Raw genomic sequence first — 22264 nt, forward strand, 5'->3', positions numbered from 1 at the left:
GCTACCAGACATGTAAGAGTGCTACCTTCATGAAAAGACTGATTTACAACTCAAGTTGGTGAAGAGTAGCTACATGATCATAGTTAATTATCTAAGTTACTAGTAAACAAAGACATTTTCTATATTTAAGTGTTTTTGGATTGCATGTGTCAACATATTTCAATGTTTTCGATCTTGCTTGTTTGAACAATTACTTATGACATAATTCTAATATTCGTGGGATTTGACTTGTATAGATTTTGATTTAGTCCTTTCATGTTGATCTTAAATTGTTTTGTATTTTCTATATCATCATTTTTAAGGTCAAAATAGGATCTTATACAAAAAAAAAAGAATATGATTCGGGTACTTAATTATCTAGAGTTCACAAAATAGCGTTAAAATTTTGTGGATGTCTAAACTCAAGTTCTAAATATTCAAACACTTAAAATTTTTAAAATTAACTTTTAGGATTACTTCATATTTTATGTCATTCTTAAATTAAAGACAGTGTTTTTTTTTAAAATCGATATATTTTCTAAGTTGATTTTCAAATAATACTTTAAGCGTAACCCAATCCCACAAAACCGGTTTGTAAGTGAGATTTGCATCTACTTATATATTATAAATTGGTCTTATCTATTGTCGATGTGAGACTTGCAACTAGAGCTGTCAAAACGGGTCACCCCGCCGGGGCACCATGGGTTGGTCACTTAGTGAGCCAACCCAATCCAACTAATTTATTAGCGAGCTAGAAAAATTCGAACTCGGTCCGACTTACCACGGGTTGGTGGGTAAACGGGTTGGCTCACTGGCTCACTTAATTTTACAGGATTTCAGTGTGTAAAACGGCTCAGGAGATGTGGGAAGTTCTTCGAGTAACAAATGAAGGAACTGAGGATGTCAAACGTGCTAGGAAAAACACCTTGATACAAGAGTATGAGATGTTCAGGATGCAATAGGGTGAAACCATCGCTGATGTGAAAAAACGCTTCACACATATCGTCAACCATCTTTATGGTTTAGGTAAGAAATTTGACACTCATGAATTAAATGTTAAAATTCTGAAATATTTGAACAGGACGTGGTAGCCAAAGGTTACTGCGATAACTGAGTCTCAAGACTTGACGCCCATGCCTATGGCTGTGCTTTTTGGAAAGTTGAGAGAGCACGAGCTGGAGTTGAATAGACTAAGTGCTGAGGAAGTCCAAGGAAAGAAGAAAACGTTGGCCTTCAAAATTGCAAATTCAAAAGGCAAGAGTTCTGAAAAGGATGAGGAATCAGAAGATGAAGACTCAGATGACGAAGATATGATTCACATGTTTAGAAAATTCAACAAGTTCATGAAATCTAAAGGCAAGGAACAAATTAGAAAGGACCGAAAGAAGAAACAAAGATCTTCTTCAAATTAAAGGTGTTATGGTTGTGGAGAAAAGGGGCATGTTAATGCGGATTGTCCAAACATAAAAAAGGATGAAGAAAAGAAGTTTCTCAAGAAGAAAAGAGCTTACATTGCTTGGGAGGATAATGCATCAAGCACTTCTAGTGCAATTGTTTCTATTGAAGAAGCAAACTTGTGTTTGACAGCTAATATTGATGACTCTACAAGCCAAGTAATTTGTTCTAGTTCTGAAACTTCTAAGTTTGACTTGCAAAAAGTCTTTCTTGAATTGCTAAATGAATCTGAAAAATTGGATGTTGTTCATAAAAATTTGAAAAATGAGTTTAAGGATTTGAAAATTAAATATGAGAAGGCATTAGATGAAGAATTTATTTTGAGAAATAAAATATGTAATTTAGAAATGAAAGAGTCTTCAAATGTTGAACATCCTGTTGAATGTCTTTCATGTAAGAGTCATATGCTTGATATTGATATTCCTGAAAATCTTCTTGAAGTTGCAATGTTGAAATGCCTATAACTGTTAAAAAGGTTTATAAAAACAAAAATGTTTTTAAAAGTAAGAACCAAATTAAAAGAACCCGTAGGGTATGGGTTGAAAAAGGAACTGTGTGTTATAGAAACCCAAATGATGTCACATGTTTTTACGGTATGAAAAAGGGGCACACTTCTAACAAATGTAGAATTAAACATTTTGGTGTTCCAAATGGAAAATATGCTTGGATTCCTATTATAAAGTAATTTGTCTCTAACCTCAAAAGACCACAATGAGATTATGGGGACCAAAACTATTTTCTCCTTATAATATTTGAATGACATCTGGTACTCAACAATTTTGTAATATTTGAATTGCATCTATTCTTTTGTTGAGGGGGAACAAAATTTGAGGGGGAGTATTCATTTTTCCTTCTACTTATGATAAAAAAAGGAGAGAACATTTCCAATTAGTACAGTTATTACTAACATGTTTATATGTTTGTAAGTCTAAAATCTATGCAGAAAATTAGAAATTCTTTTAATCAAGAGATTTTTTATCATCATCAACAAGGGGGAGATTGTTACCAATGAGGAGCATTGGTGTCTTGAAGATATTATGGTTTTGATGATGCTACAAGATGAAGAACTTGAAGAATTATTTTGTACTTATTTTAAAAGCATTTTGTAGAATTAATTGTATAGGAATTACTTTATTGATTTAAGAACACTTAGAAGTTTTCCTATTTAGAGAGTCTTTGCGCAGATAATCGATTCTTGGGTGTGATAATCAATTATCATGAGCCTCTTTGGAAAAGCGTTGCTCAAGCAAATAATCGATTATTGCTCAGGATAATCGATTATTCCAGTCTGAGTCAGTATTGCCCAAGTCGTGCAAATAATCGATTATTCCCCAGGATAATCGATCATCACCTTTTTGAAAACCCCATAACGGACACAAAAAATCGATTATCATTTATGATAATCGATTATCACTAGAAGTTGAGAGATGTCTTTTTAGTTTCTGACTCTGCACGAACCTGGGCGTATAAACAGAGGTCTTCACAGCTCTTAGAATTTAACTTTTCATTTTGAGAGTATTAGAGCTTTGTGCCTAAGTGAAGCTATCTGAGAGTGAAAAGGGATCTATGCCATTTGAGAATACAGTTTGTCTGAGGAAGTTCTCAAGTAATAGAGTTGCTTAAGTCAAGTCTTGTGAATGGAGAAGCTCGAGCTTAGTGTGTCTAAGGTCGGAACGGTTCTCTTCAAATTGGATGTGTAACACCCAAATAATTTAAAAGGGTATTACTGGTAGTAAAGACTAAATTAATTCGATATCTGATATAAACAATCAAACTTTATTTCAATTCCTCCAAAGTACAATTCCAAACTTACAAAATTTAAACAATATAGTCTTCACCACTTATCATAAATTCGAAATTAAACTTATAAGTCTTACACAACATATTCTTCCAATGCAAATTTATTCTTTTTACAAAAGTCCCTGAAAGTTTTTCCCCGCATATCTCTCATCATCTCTAAGCTTTTTCAACCGCATCTGCAACATTATCTGCTCACATATAACATGAGTTATATGATCATAGCACAAACAAATAAGGGTAAGCCAACCATATCATACAATCATTAAACTTACTTATAATATAAATATTTCAATCATGTATTTCTGCAATTTATAAATACCATTATCCTGATGTCATTAATTCATTTTTTCCTTAACTTCTTCAAAATCATATTTCTCATTTTCATAAGCCTTACAAGTATACCATGCTTACTCACGAAGCCTTATGGTCAGACCGCTCTCTGCCTACTTCCTTAAGCATTACCTGTATACTATGTCTTACTTTCTGAAGCCTTATGGTCAGACCTCTCTCTGCCTGCTTCTATAAAACTAACGAATCATATGTTTATGTCAAAGCCTTATGGTCAGACCACTTTCTGCCTGCTTTCATAATCCTCGTGTGTTACTTTGCTCATATCAAGGTCTCATGGTATAAACCGAACATACTACTCCCAGTAGTAAACATCATTTCATAAGTAATGATTTCTTATATCCACCCCAACATTTCATAAAATCAACAAATCATACCCGCTTATCCACCTAACTCAATCATGTTCATTCTTTAATCATAAATTGACAATAACCCGTTTTCGTGTCAATACCAAAATAAAGTAAACATATTGCCAGATATCATACTTCATATTATAAACTCATCTTTCCCATAACGAGTATAACTCAACATAATTTCACCAATCAAAGGTCATAGATCAGCCAAAATACATCAACATGTCTTAGGAACTACATATTAAAGTTTGGGCTCAATGTAACGGTAAATGAAATATATCTGAAGTTTTTACCATGATAACTTAAGAACAAAAATATAGTGTTCATCATACTTTTCAAAATTTCAAAATTTATTTCTCAACACATAGACTTCTAATTACAAATCCGAACGGTCAAATTATAATAATATATCTTAGGAATCATATATCAAATTTTCAAGCTGATCTAACAGTCAAATAGAACAGAATCTATATTTTACCGAGAGGACTCAGTAACAGAATTACAGGGGTAATTAATTTACTCAAACATGCAGAACTTATTTCTCCAAGTACAGACTCTTAATTAATGATCCGAACGGTCAAAGTGAAGAAATAGGTCTTAGGATTCATATATTAAAATCCAATGGTAAAAACAATTATAAGGAATGTTTTACCATAGTAACTCTAAAATAAGAAAAATTATAATCATGAAAACTAAATTTACACGAGTGAATAGATAACTACCATTACCAAAATTTTAACATGTTCACTCATATTCATGATCATAACATGTATAAATATCATATGTAAGAAAGGATTAGCTCCCCTACCATCAAAATAATCTTAATATAAAAATTCAGGGGAAACAAGAAGTTGAATCTGGCAGAGCCAGTTAGACAACTTCCCATCCTTCCAGAAAGATGCAATAAAAAAATAGATAAAGCAATAAAATTTCTGGGGAAACAAGAAGTTGAATCTGGCAGAGCCGGTTAGACAACTTCTCATCCTTCCAAAAATACAATATAAATAAATAAGAAATAAAAGGTTTGGGGAAACAAGAAGTTGAATCTGGCAGAGCCGGTTAGACAACTTCTCGTCCTTCCAAAAATACAATATAAAGAGATAAGAAACAATAAAAGGTCTGGGGAAACAAGAGGTTGAATCTAGCAGAGCCGGTTAGACAACTTCTCATCCTTCAAAAATTGCAAAAGAAACAACTAAATGTTCTAAGTAACAATAACGTACAATTAGCATAACAGAATCAATATCACGTTTTACAACTATCAAACTTGGGTCTCATCAGAGAAGCATGTTCTCATTCAAAATTCAAGATCATCCAGAAACAAAATACTCCATATTCAAGATTTAGGATTAGACAAAAGCAAAGTATTGTATACTCAAGATTCAAGAGTAGCTTCCCTTACCTGATTCTCACTCCTTTCTGAATGAAGAGCACCTCTTCAGAAGCTCTTGCTACCTTCTCTACAACTCAGATTCTATTCCTAATATCTCCTTATTTTTTACAAAAGTTTTGCTCAATTTCACTCTGCTCTCCTAAAACTTCATTTCTCACCCTTTTTTATAGCTGAAGTTAGGGGTTACTGTAGCGGTACTATAGCAGTACTGTAGCAGTACTGTAGCTGTACTACAATTACTGTAGCAGTATTATAGCTGTACTACGATTCACTGTAGCGGTATTGTAGCTTGTACTACATTTTTCCTGTAGCAGTACTGTAGCAACGCATGATTCACGAGGTATTTTTACTGTAGTACTGTACATATTTTACTGTAGCACTATACGTATTTTACTATAGCATTTTATTGTAGCATTTATACATAAAATTATTTTTTATTTCAAAAATATCTAGTATCTTAATTACAACTAATTTTAAGGGTCTTACAGGCTGAACAGGTTCTTTCGGTTCGTTTGTCGAAGGAAGGTTCTTCCGTTCGTTTGTCGAGCGAAAGGTGTTCTCGTTTCTTAATCTCTACTTCATATCTTGTAATCTGTACAAACACTATTTTTAGTGAAAAAGGTTAATCACTATTCATAGTGATCAACGACTGGACGTAGAATCTTTTGATTCGAACCAGGATAAATTTTCTGTGTTGATTTTCTTGAACTCTACACTCTTTAAACTTTTAGAAAATCTACTGTTCGATAAAAGTTCACTAAGAAAATCAATTTTTGAAACGGACTATCGTAACTTGAGTTGTGACCGTAACACGCTTTCCGCTTACTTTTATTCCGCTGCGCGACTCTACGATACTGATTTTCCTGATACCGACATTTTTCTCGGTTCAGAACTGAGGCAAAAAGCCTACCCCTTTTTGCCTCGCCTGTATACGCCTCGGTTGCGGAACCGCTGCGTATAAGCGAAAATAACCGTTGTGGTTTCCCTTTACTGTATTAGTGATGGTTTTTACTGTAAGAGTATGTTGACATTTTTCCTATGTTGAAGACAATGGAGATCATCAGCATGGATCTGGAAATCGCATATTGGTTTACATTCCTTTTGTAGTTTAGACTCCTTGATAATAAGAGAGTGCCACAAACTTCTTATGATAATTCCTGGTTATATGATTCAAAGATTTCATAGCCTTCAAAGCTTAGTTACAAATTGCAAGTTGGTGGAAAATATATTTGATTTTGCAAATATTCCACAAACCTCTGATAAAAATGAAACAAACTTGGATAATATACTTCTAAAAAGGCTGCCAAATTCGGTGAACATTTGGAAGGATGACATCGATGAAATACTTAAATATAATAATTTGCAACGCATAAAAATTGCTGATAGTGTAATTTTAAAATACCTCTTTCCAATTTCTGTTGCCAATGACCTAGAAAAACTAGAAGTCCTTGAGGTATGGAACTACTGGGTAATGAAAGAGATTGTTGTTTGTGACCAACATTCAAGTGAAAGTGATGTCAACTTTAAGTTCCCTCATCTACACACTCTATCATTTATAGACTTATATGATTTGAGAAGTTTCTACTCATGAACTCACACTTTGGAGTGGCCATCATTGAAGAAATTAGATATAGCCGATTGTAGCATGCTTGAAGGGTTCACTGTAGAAATCATAAATTCAAAAGATCAACCGATTACTTTAGCTACAAGAAAGGTACACAGAGTTTGTTTAAATACAAGTCATATTCTTTTTAGAGATTTTCTATTGGAAATATAGAACATGCCTTGTTTTTACGAAAACATGAATTAGCAACCCCTCATAAGGATATCCCTTATATGACTTTTATTTTTCTTTTAAAGCAAAATAATACATTATGGTTTAATTGGTATATTTTTATATTGATAAATCTTTTTATTTATTTATTTGGGTGATATACAACTTGGAGTATATGTCAATGAGCTTGAAAGAAGCAGAGTGGTTGCAAAAATACATTGTTAATGTTCACAGAAAGCACAAACTAGAAGAACTTACTTTGTATGGGTTGAAGAATAATGAAATTCTCTTTTGGTTTCTTCATAGACTTCCCAATTTAAAAAGGTTAACAGTGGAACTTTGTCACTTAAAAAGGGTTTGGGCTCTTAAAAGTCTTATTTCACGTGAAAAAATTGGTGGTGTTGTGCAAGTTAAAGAGCTGAAACTAGAAAGCATGTGGTCTCTAGAGGAGATTGGCTTTGAGCATGAGGTGCTTCTTCAAATGGTGGAACGCTTAAGCATTCAACGTTGTACGAAACTGAAAATTTTAGTGTCATCTTCGGTAACTTTTAGTTACTTAACATATTTAGAAGTGATGAATTGTAAATCAATGAGGAGTTTAATGACATCCTCAACTGCTAAAACTTTTGTTCAACTCACAATGTTGAAGGTATGCTCCTGCCCAATGACTGTGGAAATCGTTGCAGAAAATAAAGTGGAAAAAGTACAAGAGATTGAATTTAAACAATTAAAATCATTAGAATTGGTGTCTCTACAAAATCTCTTAAGTTTCTTGCTATCAATAAGTGAGTTAAAATTCCCACTATTGGAAAAATCAATAGTGAGTGAATGTCCTCAAATGACAAAATTCTCCTAAGTTCAAAGTGTTCCAAACCTACATAAGGTACATGTTGTAGCTGGAGAAAAAGACAAATGGTATTGGGGAGGAGATTTGAATGCCACTCTACAAAAACATTTTTCAGACCAGGTATGCATGAAAATATTTATGGACCATCACAAATTTTAATTGTATCATACCTTCACAAATAATTTAATTTTCATTTAATTGGAATTGTTCGTAACTAATAATTCTATTATTGTGAGAAACTACATAAATATTATGAAGCACATGCACATTGTGTCGTTTTGTATAGATTTAAGTAGATTTATGTTCAAAGACCAAGGTTTATTGTTTGAATTATCAAGTTTGATTTGATATCCAAGTGTTTAGCATAATTTCGTAATCAAATATGTACAAAGGATGACCTATATCATACTCTTTCAATTATTAGAAGTATTTTTCACTTTTCTTCATATTCCAAATTTATTTTATAACCAATTAATGTACTAAAGGGGATACATATACCATAAGGATTACTATAAAAGCTTTTTATATCTTCATCCAATCATTAATTGTCCTGTGTTTGTGATATTTAGTTTCTTGACTTTTCAAGGTTTCTTTTGAATATTCAACGCATGCAAGAATTGTTGATTATCCTGAGAGGAAAGATGTTCGACTCGGAAAATCTGTTTTTCCAGACAATTTTTTTTGTTGTTTAAAGAAATTGGAATTTGGTGAGCATATACAAGAAATATTTTGATTCCCTCTCATGTACTACGTTACTCGAAGAGTTTAGAAGAATTTAATGTAGAGAATTGTGAACCAACACAAGGAATATTTGACATAAATGAGAGTGAGCTCAAGATCTTTCGTTTGAAAAAGCTTAATTTAAACAAGATGTAAAATTTAAAATGTGTATGGAAGGAAAACTCTGGAGGAATTGTCAGTTTTCCCAATTTGCATAGAGTTGAAGTTAATGGTTGTGGAAGTTTGGTAACATTATTCCCTTTATCCCTTGCAACAAATATTAAGAAGCTCGAGATACTTGGAATAACTGAGTGTGAGAAATTGGAAGAAATAGTTGGGAAGGAAGATGGAAATGAACATGGAATGACAATAATTTTTAAATTCTCTTGTTTGTTGTTGTTATATGTTGATAATGTGCCACTATTGAGTTGCTTTTACCCTGGAAGGAATTATCTGAAATGTCCTTTGTTACAAAGCTTATTTGTGGCCTCTTGTCCTCAACTAAAGCTATTCACATCGAATTTGATGATAATCAGAAAGTAACAGTTGTAGAGGCTCCAATTATGGTGCTACAACCTTTGTTTTCGGTTGAAATATTGGTAATGTATATTTTGACTCTTTTGTTCTTCCTTTTCTTTTCATTATATATTTTCCTTCTGTATCTTCTAACTAACACAAACAATGTATTCTCTTCTGAACTTTTTTGGCCTCAATTGGCAGGCTTCTCCCAAACTGATGAAACTGTCACTCAATGAGAAAAATGTTATGTTGTTGTGAGATGCACATTTGCCAAAAAACCTCTTTTGCAAGCTAAATCTTTTTCGATTGTACTTTGAGGATGATAACAATGAGAAATATAGTTTGCCTTTTGATTTCTTTCACAGGCTACCTAGTTTAACAAGTCTCATTGTACAGAAGTTCTTTGGCCTGAGGGAGATATTTCCCTATCAAAAGCTTCAAGTTCACGACAAAGCACTTGGAGGATTGAAACAATTATCCTTGTTGAAACTAAAAGAGTTAAGGTCGATAGATTTAGAGCACACGTGGGTACAACCATTTTCTGAAAAGCTTGAATCATTAAAGATTCACTCCTGCCCTCGATTAAAAAAAAAAATAGTTTCTTATGCAGTGTCTTTCATTAATCTTAAAGAGTTGCAAGTGGAATTCTGTGACCAAATGGAGTATTTATTCACATTTGCAACAGTCAAAAGTTTAGTGAAACTTGAGTCCTTAAGTGTAAAGTATTGTGAATCAATCAAAGAAATTGTAAAAGGTGAAGGCGGAGATGATTGTGATGAAATATTGGTATTTGGACGACTTAGATCAATTGAGCTGTATTCCTTACCAAGGCTACTAAGGTTTTATTCTGGGAATGCCACTTTGCAATGCTTTGTGTTTGAAAACTGTGATGGTAGCTAAATGTCCCAATATGATAACTTTCTCTCTTGGAACAATAAATCTGCCATTGTTTTCGGGGACTAATGTATTATCGAAAGATTCTGATTTAACCTTTGACAACGATCTCAATACAACAATCGAGAGATTGTTTCACGAACAGGTGAGAATTTAATATTTGAATTCAATCGTTGTTTTTTTCATCCAACAATCATCTCCTCTTTCTTTATTATCGTAACCATTACATTCCCTTTAGGATGTCCCTTATTCAAAGTTGTTGGACACATTATAGGACAGATTGTATAATATCTTAGATAATTGGAACTCATAAATAATAATAATAATAACAATAACAATGATAATGATGATGATGATAATGGTAATAACAAATAATTGGGTTGTACGCTTATTACCAAATAAGACTTGAATAACTATGAGTGATCTTATTAATTAAATATGAGTGCTATGAAACTTGTTAATTATACCCTGATATTGAATTTCTTGCTTTCTTAGGAATTTTTCAACCATTCAAAGCACATGATTCTTGATGAATATCTTGAGATGACGGGAGTTCAGCACATAAAACCTGCTATTTCAGACAATTTCTTTGGAAGTTTCAAAGAATTGGAATTTGATGCAGCATGCAAAAGAGCTATCGTAATTCCAATTCATGTACTCCCTGAAGAACTTAGAAAAGTTGAATGTGCATAGTTCTAATGTAGTCAAGGTAATATTTGACATTGATGAGATTGAGGACAAGACAAAGGGAATAGTCTCTAGTTTGAAAAAACTTACTTTAAACAACTTGTCAAATTTGAAATGTGTATGGACGGAAAATCTCGGAGGAATTGTCAGCTTTCCCCATTTGAAAGAAGTGATTGTCAATGGTTGTAGAAGCTTGGTAACACTTTTGTCTTCATCCCTTGCCAAAAGTCTTGAAAAGCTTGAGAGACTTGAAATGGAGAGGTGTGAAAAATTGGAAGAAATAGTTGCAGAGGAAGATGAAAGGGAACATGGAATGACATTAACGTTTGAATTTCCTTGTTTGACCTGGTTATATCTTTGGAATATGTCACTGTTCAGTTGTTTTTATCCTGGAAAACATTATCTGGAATGCCCCATATTGGATACATTATGTGTGGCCTATTGTCCTAAGTTAAAGCAATTCACATCAGATACTGATGACAGTCATAAAGAACTTATAGAGGCTCCAATTAGCCCGCTACAACAACCTTTGTTCTTGGTGGAAAAGCTAACAAAGCATCAACATTTTAACACTTTTGTGCATCATTTTCTTTTCATTATATATATTTGTGCATCAACCTTTGAGGATTATAAGATTGAGAATGATACTCTGCCTTTTGATTTATTTCACAAGCTACCTAGTTTAGCATGTCTTAATTTGCAAAAATGTTTTGGTCTGAAGGAGATATTTCCTTCTCAAAAGCTTCTTGTTCACGACAAAGTACTTGCTGGATTGAAACGATTATCTTTGTTCGAATTAAAGGAGTTAGAGTGTATAGGTTTAGAGCACACGTGGGTACAACCATACACTGAAAAACTTGAACTGTTAAAGCTTCACGAGTGCCCTCTGGTAGAAAGAACAGTTTCTTGTGCAGTGTCATTCATCAATCTTAAAGATTTAATGTGATTCACAGCGAAAGGATGGAGTATTTATTCACGTTTGCAACACTCAAAAGTTTGGTAAAACTTGAGACTCTAATCATAAGAAATTGTGGATCAATCAAAGAAATTGCAAGAAATGAAGATGGAAATGATTGTGGTGACATAGTACTTGGAGGACTCAGATCTATTGAGTTGAATTCCTTACCAAACCTATTAATCTTTTATTCGGGAAATGCCACTTTGAAATGCTTGTGTTTGCAAAGTGTTATGGTAGCTAACAACCTATGATTGTGGTGACATAGTACTATAGAGGCTCAAATTAGCCCACTACAACAACCTACGTTTTCAGTTGAAAAGGTAACGAAGCATCAACCTATACACTTTTTTGAGTTTCCTTTTCTTTCCATTTTCCTTTTAATGCTTCTAACAAACAACAATCACACGTTTCCTTTCGAATTTGTTTGTCCTCAATTGTTAGGTTTCTACCGAAATAAAACACAAGTTTTGTTCTTTGTTTCAGAGATAAAACTTGTGGATGTTCCACAAATGAACTATACATCTGATGATCAGCCCAATCCCCGTGGTGAAATTTGTGTCAGGGGTCCCCTTGTGTTTCTAGGTTATCACAAAGATGAAACTCAGACGTAACTACCTTTCATGCTATGTGCTTGTGAATGAAATTTACCTTGTCATATTTGAAACTACTTGATTTTCAATCCAATTGTGCAGGAGAGAAGTCATTGATGAAGATGGATGGCTTCATACCGAAGATATTGCAACGTGGTTACGTGGTGGTAGACTAAAAATTATTGACAGGTGAGATAGCATCATTCTAATTACTAGTTATAATCCATAATTAATATGACACACACGGCTTCTTAACTTACCACCTGGCATTAGATTGAATCTTTGTTTAACCTTTAATTCATCAGGCCACAAGTATGCTCTGTTCAATGAGTAGACTTGAATGACACTTTACAGAAGGAACTTTTATGTGCCATTGTATTGTGTTCAATGAGTTCTGTTGCTATGAGACTTATAACTGCATACTGTCTCTATTTAACTTTTATAATTTATATATTTAACTTCTGTAGGATGGGCTTTGAGTCTTGACACCCCTAGTTTCCTGTCTACTTACCCGACCCAGTTTTTACAACATTGACTGAAATTGTCAAGCATATGAATGAAAGCTTAAATTTTGTTACAGGAAGAAAAATATATTTAAGTTGGCTTGTGAGAACCTGATAAATTAATACACACTAATTCATTCTCTGATCACTATTTTAATGCACCGTGACACGTCAAAATGCACTCACACTTCCACTGCATGCGCCTGCCATGTGTCACGGTTGGAGCATTCTGAGAAGGTTAGGGGGAGACAAGTGGCGTGTGGAGGTTGGGGAGTTTATTCTGCAATGGGAAGAGAAAAATAATTCTGAAAAACTCTCCCTCTTCCTCCTGCATGCTTCATCTTCTTCTCAGAATTTCTGCTTCCAAATTCTTTGCCCTCTCTCTAAACCGTTTTCATCTTCTCTTTAAGATAACTCACCATCAAACCTCTGATCTCATTTCAGACACCATAGAAACCTTCCCTGCACTGTGAACCTCATTCTGATCCGAACAAAATTGAGAACTGAACTGGTAAGTTCTCGTCTTTGCACCTTCGTCCATTTAGTTCATGCAAACCAAAATTCTGGTTGCATGCATGAGTTAGAAGTCTGATCTGTTTACGATTTTTGGTGTGTTAGATTAAGTTGAAGTGGTTGAGTGAATTTCTGATAGAAAGCCGTGAGAGCACGAGAGAAACTCTAAGCATTTGGAAGTGCACTGCTAGATCAGGTAAGGGAAGCTTATAAGTTTAATTCATACTGCTTGATTTTGTGATATGAGTTGCATGTATGTAAAGTCTGATGTTTGAGCTGTTATGAACGGTTACTGATATCTGATATGATTTCTGATGTTGGTTTAATCTGTCATGAACAAATACTGCTTGTATGTATTATGTATGTTGTTTTTGATTTTGATTAAATGCATGTTGATCTGATCATGTATAAATGGAGTATGGTGATTGTATAGTTGGAATGATTCAAATGTTGAAATCTGTATGATGATGATGTTTAAGGTGAATTAAATCTGGAATGAAAGTTATAAAGTTATAAATTGGAAATCTGGAAAATTTTGCTAAGGTTGAGAAATCTGAAATTTCATTCTTTCCCACTGATAAATGACGTTCGTCCCTGTACGGTCTTAAACCGTTCGGCATTTCAGTAAAGTAACTTAGATTGGGATTCTTTCATTTGGAAGGAATTCTGCTCATGAACGAGCGTCCCAAATTGAATGTCTGAGCGTTCGTCTAGCTCAGCAATATTTAAATATTTAAAACTTTATGAATAAGTAACGCTCGGTCTTATACCGAGGCGTTAGTCCTAATTAGCGTTCGGCCTTAGGTTGAACGTTCGTCTTTGATAGAGCTCGTCCTTATGTCGAGCGTTCGTTTTTCATAAGCGTTCGGCCTTATGTCGAGCGTTCGTCATTCGTAGCGTTCGGCCTTATGTCGAGCGTCCGTTCTCAATAAGCGCTCGGTCTTATCACGAGCTTCCGTTCTGAATCTCGCTAGGTCTTTTACCTCGCGTTCGTACTAAGTGAATATTCAATTGATAAAATAGCGTTCGTTTAAAGTATTTAAATATTCATTTTTCTTTGCGCTCGTTCCATTCCTGGAATTTGATTCATATGTAAATCTCTTGAAAAATAATTCTAAGTGTTCTTGACCCTCCTTTGTACATTAAATCTGGTTCAAGTTTCTACCATGATTATTTTCTAAGTACTAGTACACTTCAAGTCGAGTCGGTTCATTTAACAGAATCCACAGAAATTATGTTCGTTCTAAGTATTTTCCTGAGTATCCAGTGAAGTTATTTGGACGTTCGTCCTGAGTGTTCAGTGGACTGTACGTTCGTTCTGTTATTCTCTTACAGTTAAAGATGAAATTGATGTTACATCATATTGAATTACAGTGTGAACACTATATGGATTGAATCTATGATTATGGATATTGGATGAGCGTTCCAGGGAGGAACGTCTCTTATATGATTGAATATTGAATTGGTAAAGTATGACTGTGGTTAGTTAATGCTGGCTTGGTCCATCCTGATATTCCGTGATGCTCATCTTCACGTAGAAGGGGGTAGTCATGTGTGGGAATGGCAGGAGGTCTTTCGTATCCCTCACTTAGCAGGGGCGAAGGATTTACCTCAAATGGAAGCTGATTAGGTATATCCCGGCTACTACACCATTTGGGTGCAAGGACGCCTGTAACTACATGGTTCATACAGTCCGGACGGTCTGTCTTATATATCTTTCTATGTTAAATTACATGATTATGTTACTTGATGTATGTGTGAATCGAATTACGAACTGTATGTGTGTTGTATTAATTAAACAGTATAAGCTTACCCTTGCGTTTTCCATTTGTGTTGTCTACTGTCCATGTGATTTCGTCTTGTCAAAATGCAATGATCATCCGTTGTGGATGTGAGCAGATGGTGATGCATCCCTTGAAGTCATGCTGGAAGAAGAAAATTTGGAGGATGCAAATCTGGTGGAAGTTGAAGTTAAAGCCGAGCCTTAGAGCGCTCGTTAGTTTAGTACTGTATATATATATTAGCTCATTTTGGAACGTTCGGTTATCATCTTGTAAAACCGTTCGTTATTAGTGCTCGTTATTTTGAGCTGAAATTTGTAACTCTGAAACCTTAAGTTGTTCTGCTTTATTTTCTCTGCACTTGGATACGCTCGTTACTTGTACACCAGCCGTTAGGCTTTGAACCTTGGTTTACTGTTAATATTAAGACTGTTTACTGTTCACTGTTAATTGTAATTAATTCTGAATTATGGTATTACTATATTTTGGGATGTTACATTAGTGGTATCAGAGCAGTTTTGTTCTTTTAAGGAACACTGTAGGTTATGAGTGCACTACGTTTTTGCTGTGTGCTTATTATGTGTTAAGGAGTTATTGTTTTAACTCTTGAACTTTACTAACGCTCGTTTTTCTCTGATCCAGAGAACTAATGGCGCCTAGACTTCCTCCTCCTCCCCAACCGAGTGAGTCCGATACGTCCAGCAACACTAGGTTGTTGGAAACCGTGGTTGAAAGGCTGCATCAACAGAACACAACGTTGCTGGAGCAGAATGCCACCCTGATGCAGCAAAACCAAGCTGCTATGCAAGGTTTGGAGGCCTCGCGTGTCAATTCTGAAAACACGCAAAGGCAATTGATGGAGATCTTAGCTGCTACCAGACACACCCCGGGAGCGTCTTCTTCTAACGCTGCCCCGCCTGCAGCTGAATGGAGTTTGGAGAGTTTCCTCCAACATCATCCGGCTAAATTCAGTGGGAAATGCCTTCCTGATGAGGCAGACCAGTGGCTAAGGGATATGGAGAGGATCTTCAATGCTAAGAGGTGTCCGGATGAGAACCGTTTAGCGTACACTGAGTACTTGTTGACGGGAGAAGCAAGCCACTGGTGGGCGAGCGCTAGAGCCATCTTAACGGACGCTCAACAACCAGTCACGTGGGAAGTTTTCAGGAATAAATTTTATGAAGAATACTTCCCTGACAGCGTTCGTTTTGCAAAGGAGGTTGAATTTTTACAGCTGGTTCAGGGGGGAATGTCAGTTTCTGAATATACGAACAAGTTCAAACACTTGATTCGCTTCAATACAATGGCCGCTAGTGAGGAGTGGCAGTGCAGAAAATTTGAGAACGGTCTACGCAGTGATCTAAAGGTTGTGATTTCCAGTTTGTGTATCAGAACGTTCCCTGCTATGGTTGAGAGGGCCAAGGTGTTGGAGAAGAACTTGGCAGAGGCAGAACGACACAAGAAGCAACAACAAGTTAGTAGGGGACCAATGGTGTCCAGGGGAGGTTCTGTTCAAAGGAGACTACCTTACGCTCGTCCGAATCAATCAGCCAATACGAGTGGTTCTCAAGCATTGATTCCTGTCGGACAAACTGGACAAGGAAATGTAACTTGCTTTCAATGTGGGGGGCCGCATTATCGTTCGTCCTGCCCTCAACTAGTGGGAGGGAAACACTGCAACCGATGTGGACGAAATGGACACGTGGGGAACGAGTGTAACATGAGTGGAAGAGCAGTGATGAGACCACCAAACGCTGGAAGAAATCAGCCCAGGGGGGACGAGCACAAGCAGTAGGTCGTGTGTACGCTATCACTGGAGCGGAGGCAGCAAGCGCAGGTAATCTTATAACTGGTGAATGCTTGCTGTTTGGAATGCCTTGTCATGTACTGTTTGATTCTGGGGCGACGCACTCCTTCATCTCGAAGGCGTGTGTTGAAAAGCTGGGAATAGTGGAGAGGGATATGCAGTTTGACTTGGTGGTATCAACACCAGCGGCTGGAGAGCTTAGGACATCTACCGTATGCATTAGATGTCCTATTGTGGTTGAGGGGCATAGTTATAAGGTGAACTTAATCTGTTTACCTTTGAAGGACTTGGAAATAATTCTAGGAATGGATTGGTTGGCTACCAACCATATTATTATAGATTGTGGGAAGAAGGAGTTAGTCTTTCCAAATGAAGAAGAGGAAGAACTGTCAATCACTCTTGGGCAGTTTAAGGAGGACATCATGGAGGGGGCAAGCTGTTTCCTTATCATGACGTATGAAGGCAATGAGATGGAGCGTTCATCCAATGTTGATAACAGTGGAGGACGAACAGTAGTGGATGAATTTCCAGATGTTTTTCCGGATGAAGTACCTGGTCTACCTCCCATCCGTGAGGTAGAATTCACAATTGATTTGGTAACCACTGCTGCACCCATCTCGGTTCAACCATATAGAATGGCACCAGCTGAGTTGGCCGAACTCAAGAAACAGATTGAGGAATTGATGGACAAGAGGTGCATCCGTCCAAGTGCTTCACCATGGGGAGCACCTGTGTTGTTGGTTAAGAAGAAGGATGGCAGCTCACGGCTATGCATTGATTATAGGCAACTTAATAAGCTGACCATCAAGAACAAGTATCCACTGCCAAGGATAGACGATCTTCTAGATCAGTTGCATGGTGCGTGTGTGTTTTCTAAGATTGACTTACGTTCGGGCTATCATCAAATTAGAGTGAAAGAGGAGGATATTCAGAAGACTGCATTCCGGTCTCGATATGGTCATTATGAGTATGTGGTGATGCCCTTTGGAGTGACAAACGCACCTGCAATCTTCATGGATTACATGAACAGAATTTTTAGACCGTACTTGGATAAGTTTGTTGTGGTGTTTATTGATGACATCCTCATTTATTCCAAGAGCTTTGAAGAGCATGAAGACCATTTGAGAATTGTCTTGAGCGTGTTGAGGGAGAAAGAGCTGTATGCCAAGCGTTCAAAGTGTGAATTCTGGATGAAGGAGATCCAATTTTTGGGGCACGTTGTTTCTGCTGGTGGTATTGCAGTAGATCCAGCCAAGGTGAAGGCAGTGCTGGATTGGGAGAGTCCACGTTCTGTCACGGAGATTAGGAGCTTTGTGGGACTCGCGGGCTACTACAGGCGGTTTATTGAAGGATTTTCTAAGATAGTAGCCCCTCTGACTTACCTCACCAGGAAGGACCAGCCGTTTGCTTGGACAGATAGATGTGAGGAGAGCTTCCAGGAATTGAAGAGGAAATTAACAAGCGCTCCTGTGTTGGTCATTCCAGATACAACCAAACCTTTTGAAGTGTATTGTGATGCATCCTATCAAGGTTTGGGCTGTGTACTGATGCAGGAAAGAAGGGCAGTGGCATACGCTTCCAGGCAGTTAAAAATCCATGAGAAGAATTAGCCCACACACGACTTGGAGCTACCAGCAGTCGTGTTTGCATTAAAAATCTGGAGGCATTATCTGTATGGTGCAACGTTTCAAGTGTTTAGTGATCACAAGAGTCTCAAGTACCTCTTTGATCAAAAGGAATTAAATATGAGGCAAAGGAGGTGGCTTGAATTCTTGAAGGATTATGAATTCGAACTGTTGTATCATCCTGGAAAAGCTAATGTGGTGGCTGATGCCTTGAGTAGGAAGGCTGTAAGAGTTTCTGCAATGATGGTGAAGGAGCTGAACTTGGTGGAGAGTTTTAGAGATCTAAGATTACAATTTGATTTAGGAGCGAACGTCATAAAGTGCTGTAATCTTAGAATTTCCAGTGAGGTGTTTGACAGAATTTGGATGAAGCAACGTGAGGATGAAGAATTGGTGAAAATCTTGAGCGTGCTCGGTACAGATCAGGCTAAGGGGTTCAATGCTGGAACGGACGGTCTACTGCGATATATGGGGAGAACGTGCATTCCAAATGACAGTGAGCTGAAGAGGATTATAATGGAGGAGGGACATCACAACCGTCTTAGCATGCATCCTGGCATGACTAAGATGTATCAGGACCTTCGTTTGTCATTCTGGTGGCCTGGGATGAAGAGTGACATTGCACGTTTTGTGTCATCTTGTTTGACCTGTCAAAGAGCCAAGGCTGAACATCAAAGACCAGGAGGATTGCTGCAGCCATTGGAGATTCCAGAATGGAAGTGGGATAGCATCTCCATGGATTTCGTGACTCATCTGCCACGTACAGTCAGAAACCATGATTCAATTTGGGTAATTGTGGATAGATTGACTAAGAGCGCCCATTTCCTGGCTGTTAATTTAAAGATGTCCATGACAAACTTGGCCAAATTGTACATTAAGGAGATTGTTAGACTGCATGGAGTTCCTTCAAGTATTATATCAGATCGGGACACGAGATTCACATCTCGTTTTTGGCAGTCATTGCAAGGAGAATTGGGAAGCAAACTGCAAATGAGTTCTGCTTATCACCCTCAGACGGATGGCCAATCTGAGCGAACCATCCAGACTCTTGAAGACTTGTTGAGGACTTGCGTTATAGATCATATGGGAGTATGGGATGAAGTTCTGCCGCTTGTTGAATTCACATACAATAACAGCTTTCAAGCAAGCATAGGAATGGCACCGTTTGAAGCTCTTTATGGAAGGAAGTGTAGAACTCCTTTGTGTTGGTTCCAAGAAGGCGAGAATGTGTTAACCGGACCTGACTTGATCCAGCAAACAACCGAGAAGGTGAAACTGATCCAAGAACGATTGAAGACGTCTCAAAGCAGGCAGAAATCGTATGCTGATAAGAGAAGAAGACCCTTAGAGTTCTCTGCTGGTGATCACGTTTTTCTAAGGTTGAATCCAATCACTGGAGTGGGAAGAGTTCTTCGTCCAAAGAAGCTTTCACCAAAGTACGTAGGACCCTATCAGATTCTGAAGAAGATTGGATCAGTGGCGTATGAGCTAGCTTTACCTCCTCAACTGTCCAACCTTCATCCAGTCTTTCACGTTTCACAACTCCGGAAGTATATAGCTGATCCATCACACGTACTGGAGTTAGAAGACATCCAAATTCGCCCCGACCGGACACTGGAGATGCAACCTGTTTGTGTGGAAGACAGCCGCACCAGACTCTACAAAGGCAAAGATGTTCGTCTTGTGAAGGTGGTGTGGAATGCCAAGACTGGTGACTCAACATGGGAGGTGGAAGAGGCTGTGAAGAAATTGTACCCTCACCTATTCCCTGGTAAGCTTTAGAATTTTCGAGGACGAAAATTTTTGTAGTTAGGGGGAATGTGAGAACCTGATAAATTAATACACACTAATTCATTCTCTGATCACTATTTTAATGCACCGTGACACGTCAAAATGCACTCACACTTCCACTGCATGCGCCTGCCATGTGTCACGGTTGGAGCATTCTGAGAAGGTTAGGGGGAGACAAGTGGCGTGTGGAGGTTGGGGAGTTTATTCTGCAATGGGAAGAGAAAAATAATTCTGAAAAACTCTCCCTCTTCCTCCTGCATGCTTCATCTTCTTCTCAGAATTTCTGCTTCCAAATTCTTTGCCCTCTCTTTAAACCGTTTTCATCTTCTCTTTAAGATAACTCACCATCAAACCTCTGATCTCATTTCAGACACCATAGAAACCTTCCCTGCACTGTGAACCTCATTCTGATCCGAACAAAATTGAGAACTGAACTGGTAAGTTCTCGTCTTTGCACCTTCGTCCATTTAGTTCATGCAAACCAAAATTCTGGTTGCATGCATGAGTTAGAAGTCTGATCTGTTTACGATTTTTGGTGTGTTAGATTAAGTTGAAGTGGTTGAGTGAATTTCTGATAGAAAGCCGTGAGAGCACGAGAGAAACTCTAAGCATTTGGAAGTGCACTGCTAGATCAGGTAAGGGAAGCTTATAAGTTTAATTCATACTGCTTGATTTTGTGATATGAGTTGCATGTATGTAAAGTCTGATGTTTGAGCTGTTATGAACGGTTACTGATATCTGATATGATTTCTGATGTTGGTTTAATCTGTCATGAACAAATACTGCTTGTATGTATTATGTATGTTGTTTTTGATTTTGATTAAATGCATGTTGATCTGATCATGTATAAATGGAGTATGGTGATTGTATAGTTGGAATGATTCAAATGTTGAAATCTGTATGATGATGATGTTTAAGGTGAATTAAATCTGGAATGAAAGTTATAAAGTTATAAATTGGAAATCTGGAAAATTTTGCTAAGGTTGAGAAATCTGAAATTTCATTCTTTCCCACTGATAAATGACGTTCGTCCCTGTACGGTCTTAAACCGTTCGGCATTTCAGTAAAGTAACTTAGATTGGGATTCTTTCATTTGGAAGGAATTCTGCTCATGAACGAGCGTCCCAAATTGAATGTCTGAGCGTTCGTCTAGCTCAGCAATATTTAAATATTTAAAACTTTATGAATAAGTAACGCTCGGTCTTATACCGAGGCGTTAGTCCTAATTAGCGTTCGGCCTTATGTTGAACGTTCGTCTTTGATAGAGCTCGTCCTTATGTCGAGCGTTCGTTTTTCATAAGCGTTCGGCCTTATGTCGAGCGTTCGTCATTCGTAGCGTTCGGCCTTATGTCGAGCGTCCGTTCTCAATAAGCGCTCGGTCTTATCACGAGCTTCCGTTCTGAATCTCGCTAGGTCTTTTACCTCGCGTTCGTACTAAGTGAATATTCAATTGATAAAATAGCGTTCGTTTAAAGTATTTAAATATTCATTTTTCTTTGCGCTCGTTCCATTCCTGGAATTTGATTCATATGTAAATCTCTTGAAAAATAATTCTAAGTGTTCTTGACCCTCCTTTGTACATTAAATCTGGTTCAAGTTTCTACCATGATTATTTTCTAAGTACTAGTACACTTCAAGTCGAGTCGGTTCATTTAACAGAATCCACAGAAATTATGTTCGTTCTAAGTATTTTCCTGAGTATCCAGTGAAGTTATTTGGACGTTCGTCCTGAGTGTTCAGTGGACTGTACGTTCGTTCTGTTATTCTCTTACAGTTAAAGATGAAATTGATGTTACATCATATTGAATTACAGTGTGAACACTATATGGATTGAATCTATGATTATGGATATTGGATGAGCGTTCCAGGGAGGAACGTCTCTTATATGATTGAATATTGAATTGGTAAAGTATGACTGTGGTTAGTT

General features: G+C 36.9%; 1 protein-coding gene and 1 pseudogene across 1 annotated transcript; both read left to right on the forward strand.

Annotated features, from left to right (window-relative positions):
* The first annotated feature begins 1112 nt into the window (after nt 1–1112).
* Nucleotides 1113–11978, forward strand: LOC148202274 (uncharacterized; annotated as a pseudogene).
* On the forward strand, nt 11367–15523 carry LOC148202275 (long chain acyl-CoA synthetase 6, peroxisomal-like). Its single transcript, XM_088109889.1, has 6 exons — nt 11367–12047; nt 12211–12334; nt 12420–12506; nt 13265–13331; nt 13439–13529; nt 15233–15523. Exons 2-6 carry the CDS (start codon nt 12237–12239, stop codon nt 15319–15321), a joined length of 432 nt encoding a protein of 143 aa, XP_087966015.1. The 5' UTR covers nt 11367–12047; nt 12211–12236; the 3' UTR covers nt 15322–15523.
* The last annotated feature ends 6741 nt before the right edge of the window (nt 15524–22264 follow it).

The sequence above is a fragment of the Vigna umbellata genome, chromosome 3 (genome assembly GCF_029865625.1).
Source record: "Vigna umbellata cultivar VRB3 chromosome 3, Vumbellata_1.0, whole genome shotgun sequence".
NCBI lineage: Eukaryota > Viridiplantae > Streptophyta > Magnoliopsida > Fabales > Fabaceae > Vigna > Vigna umbellata.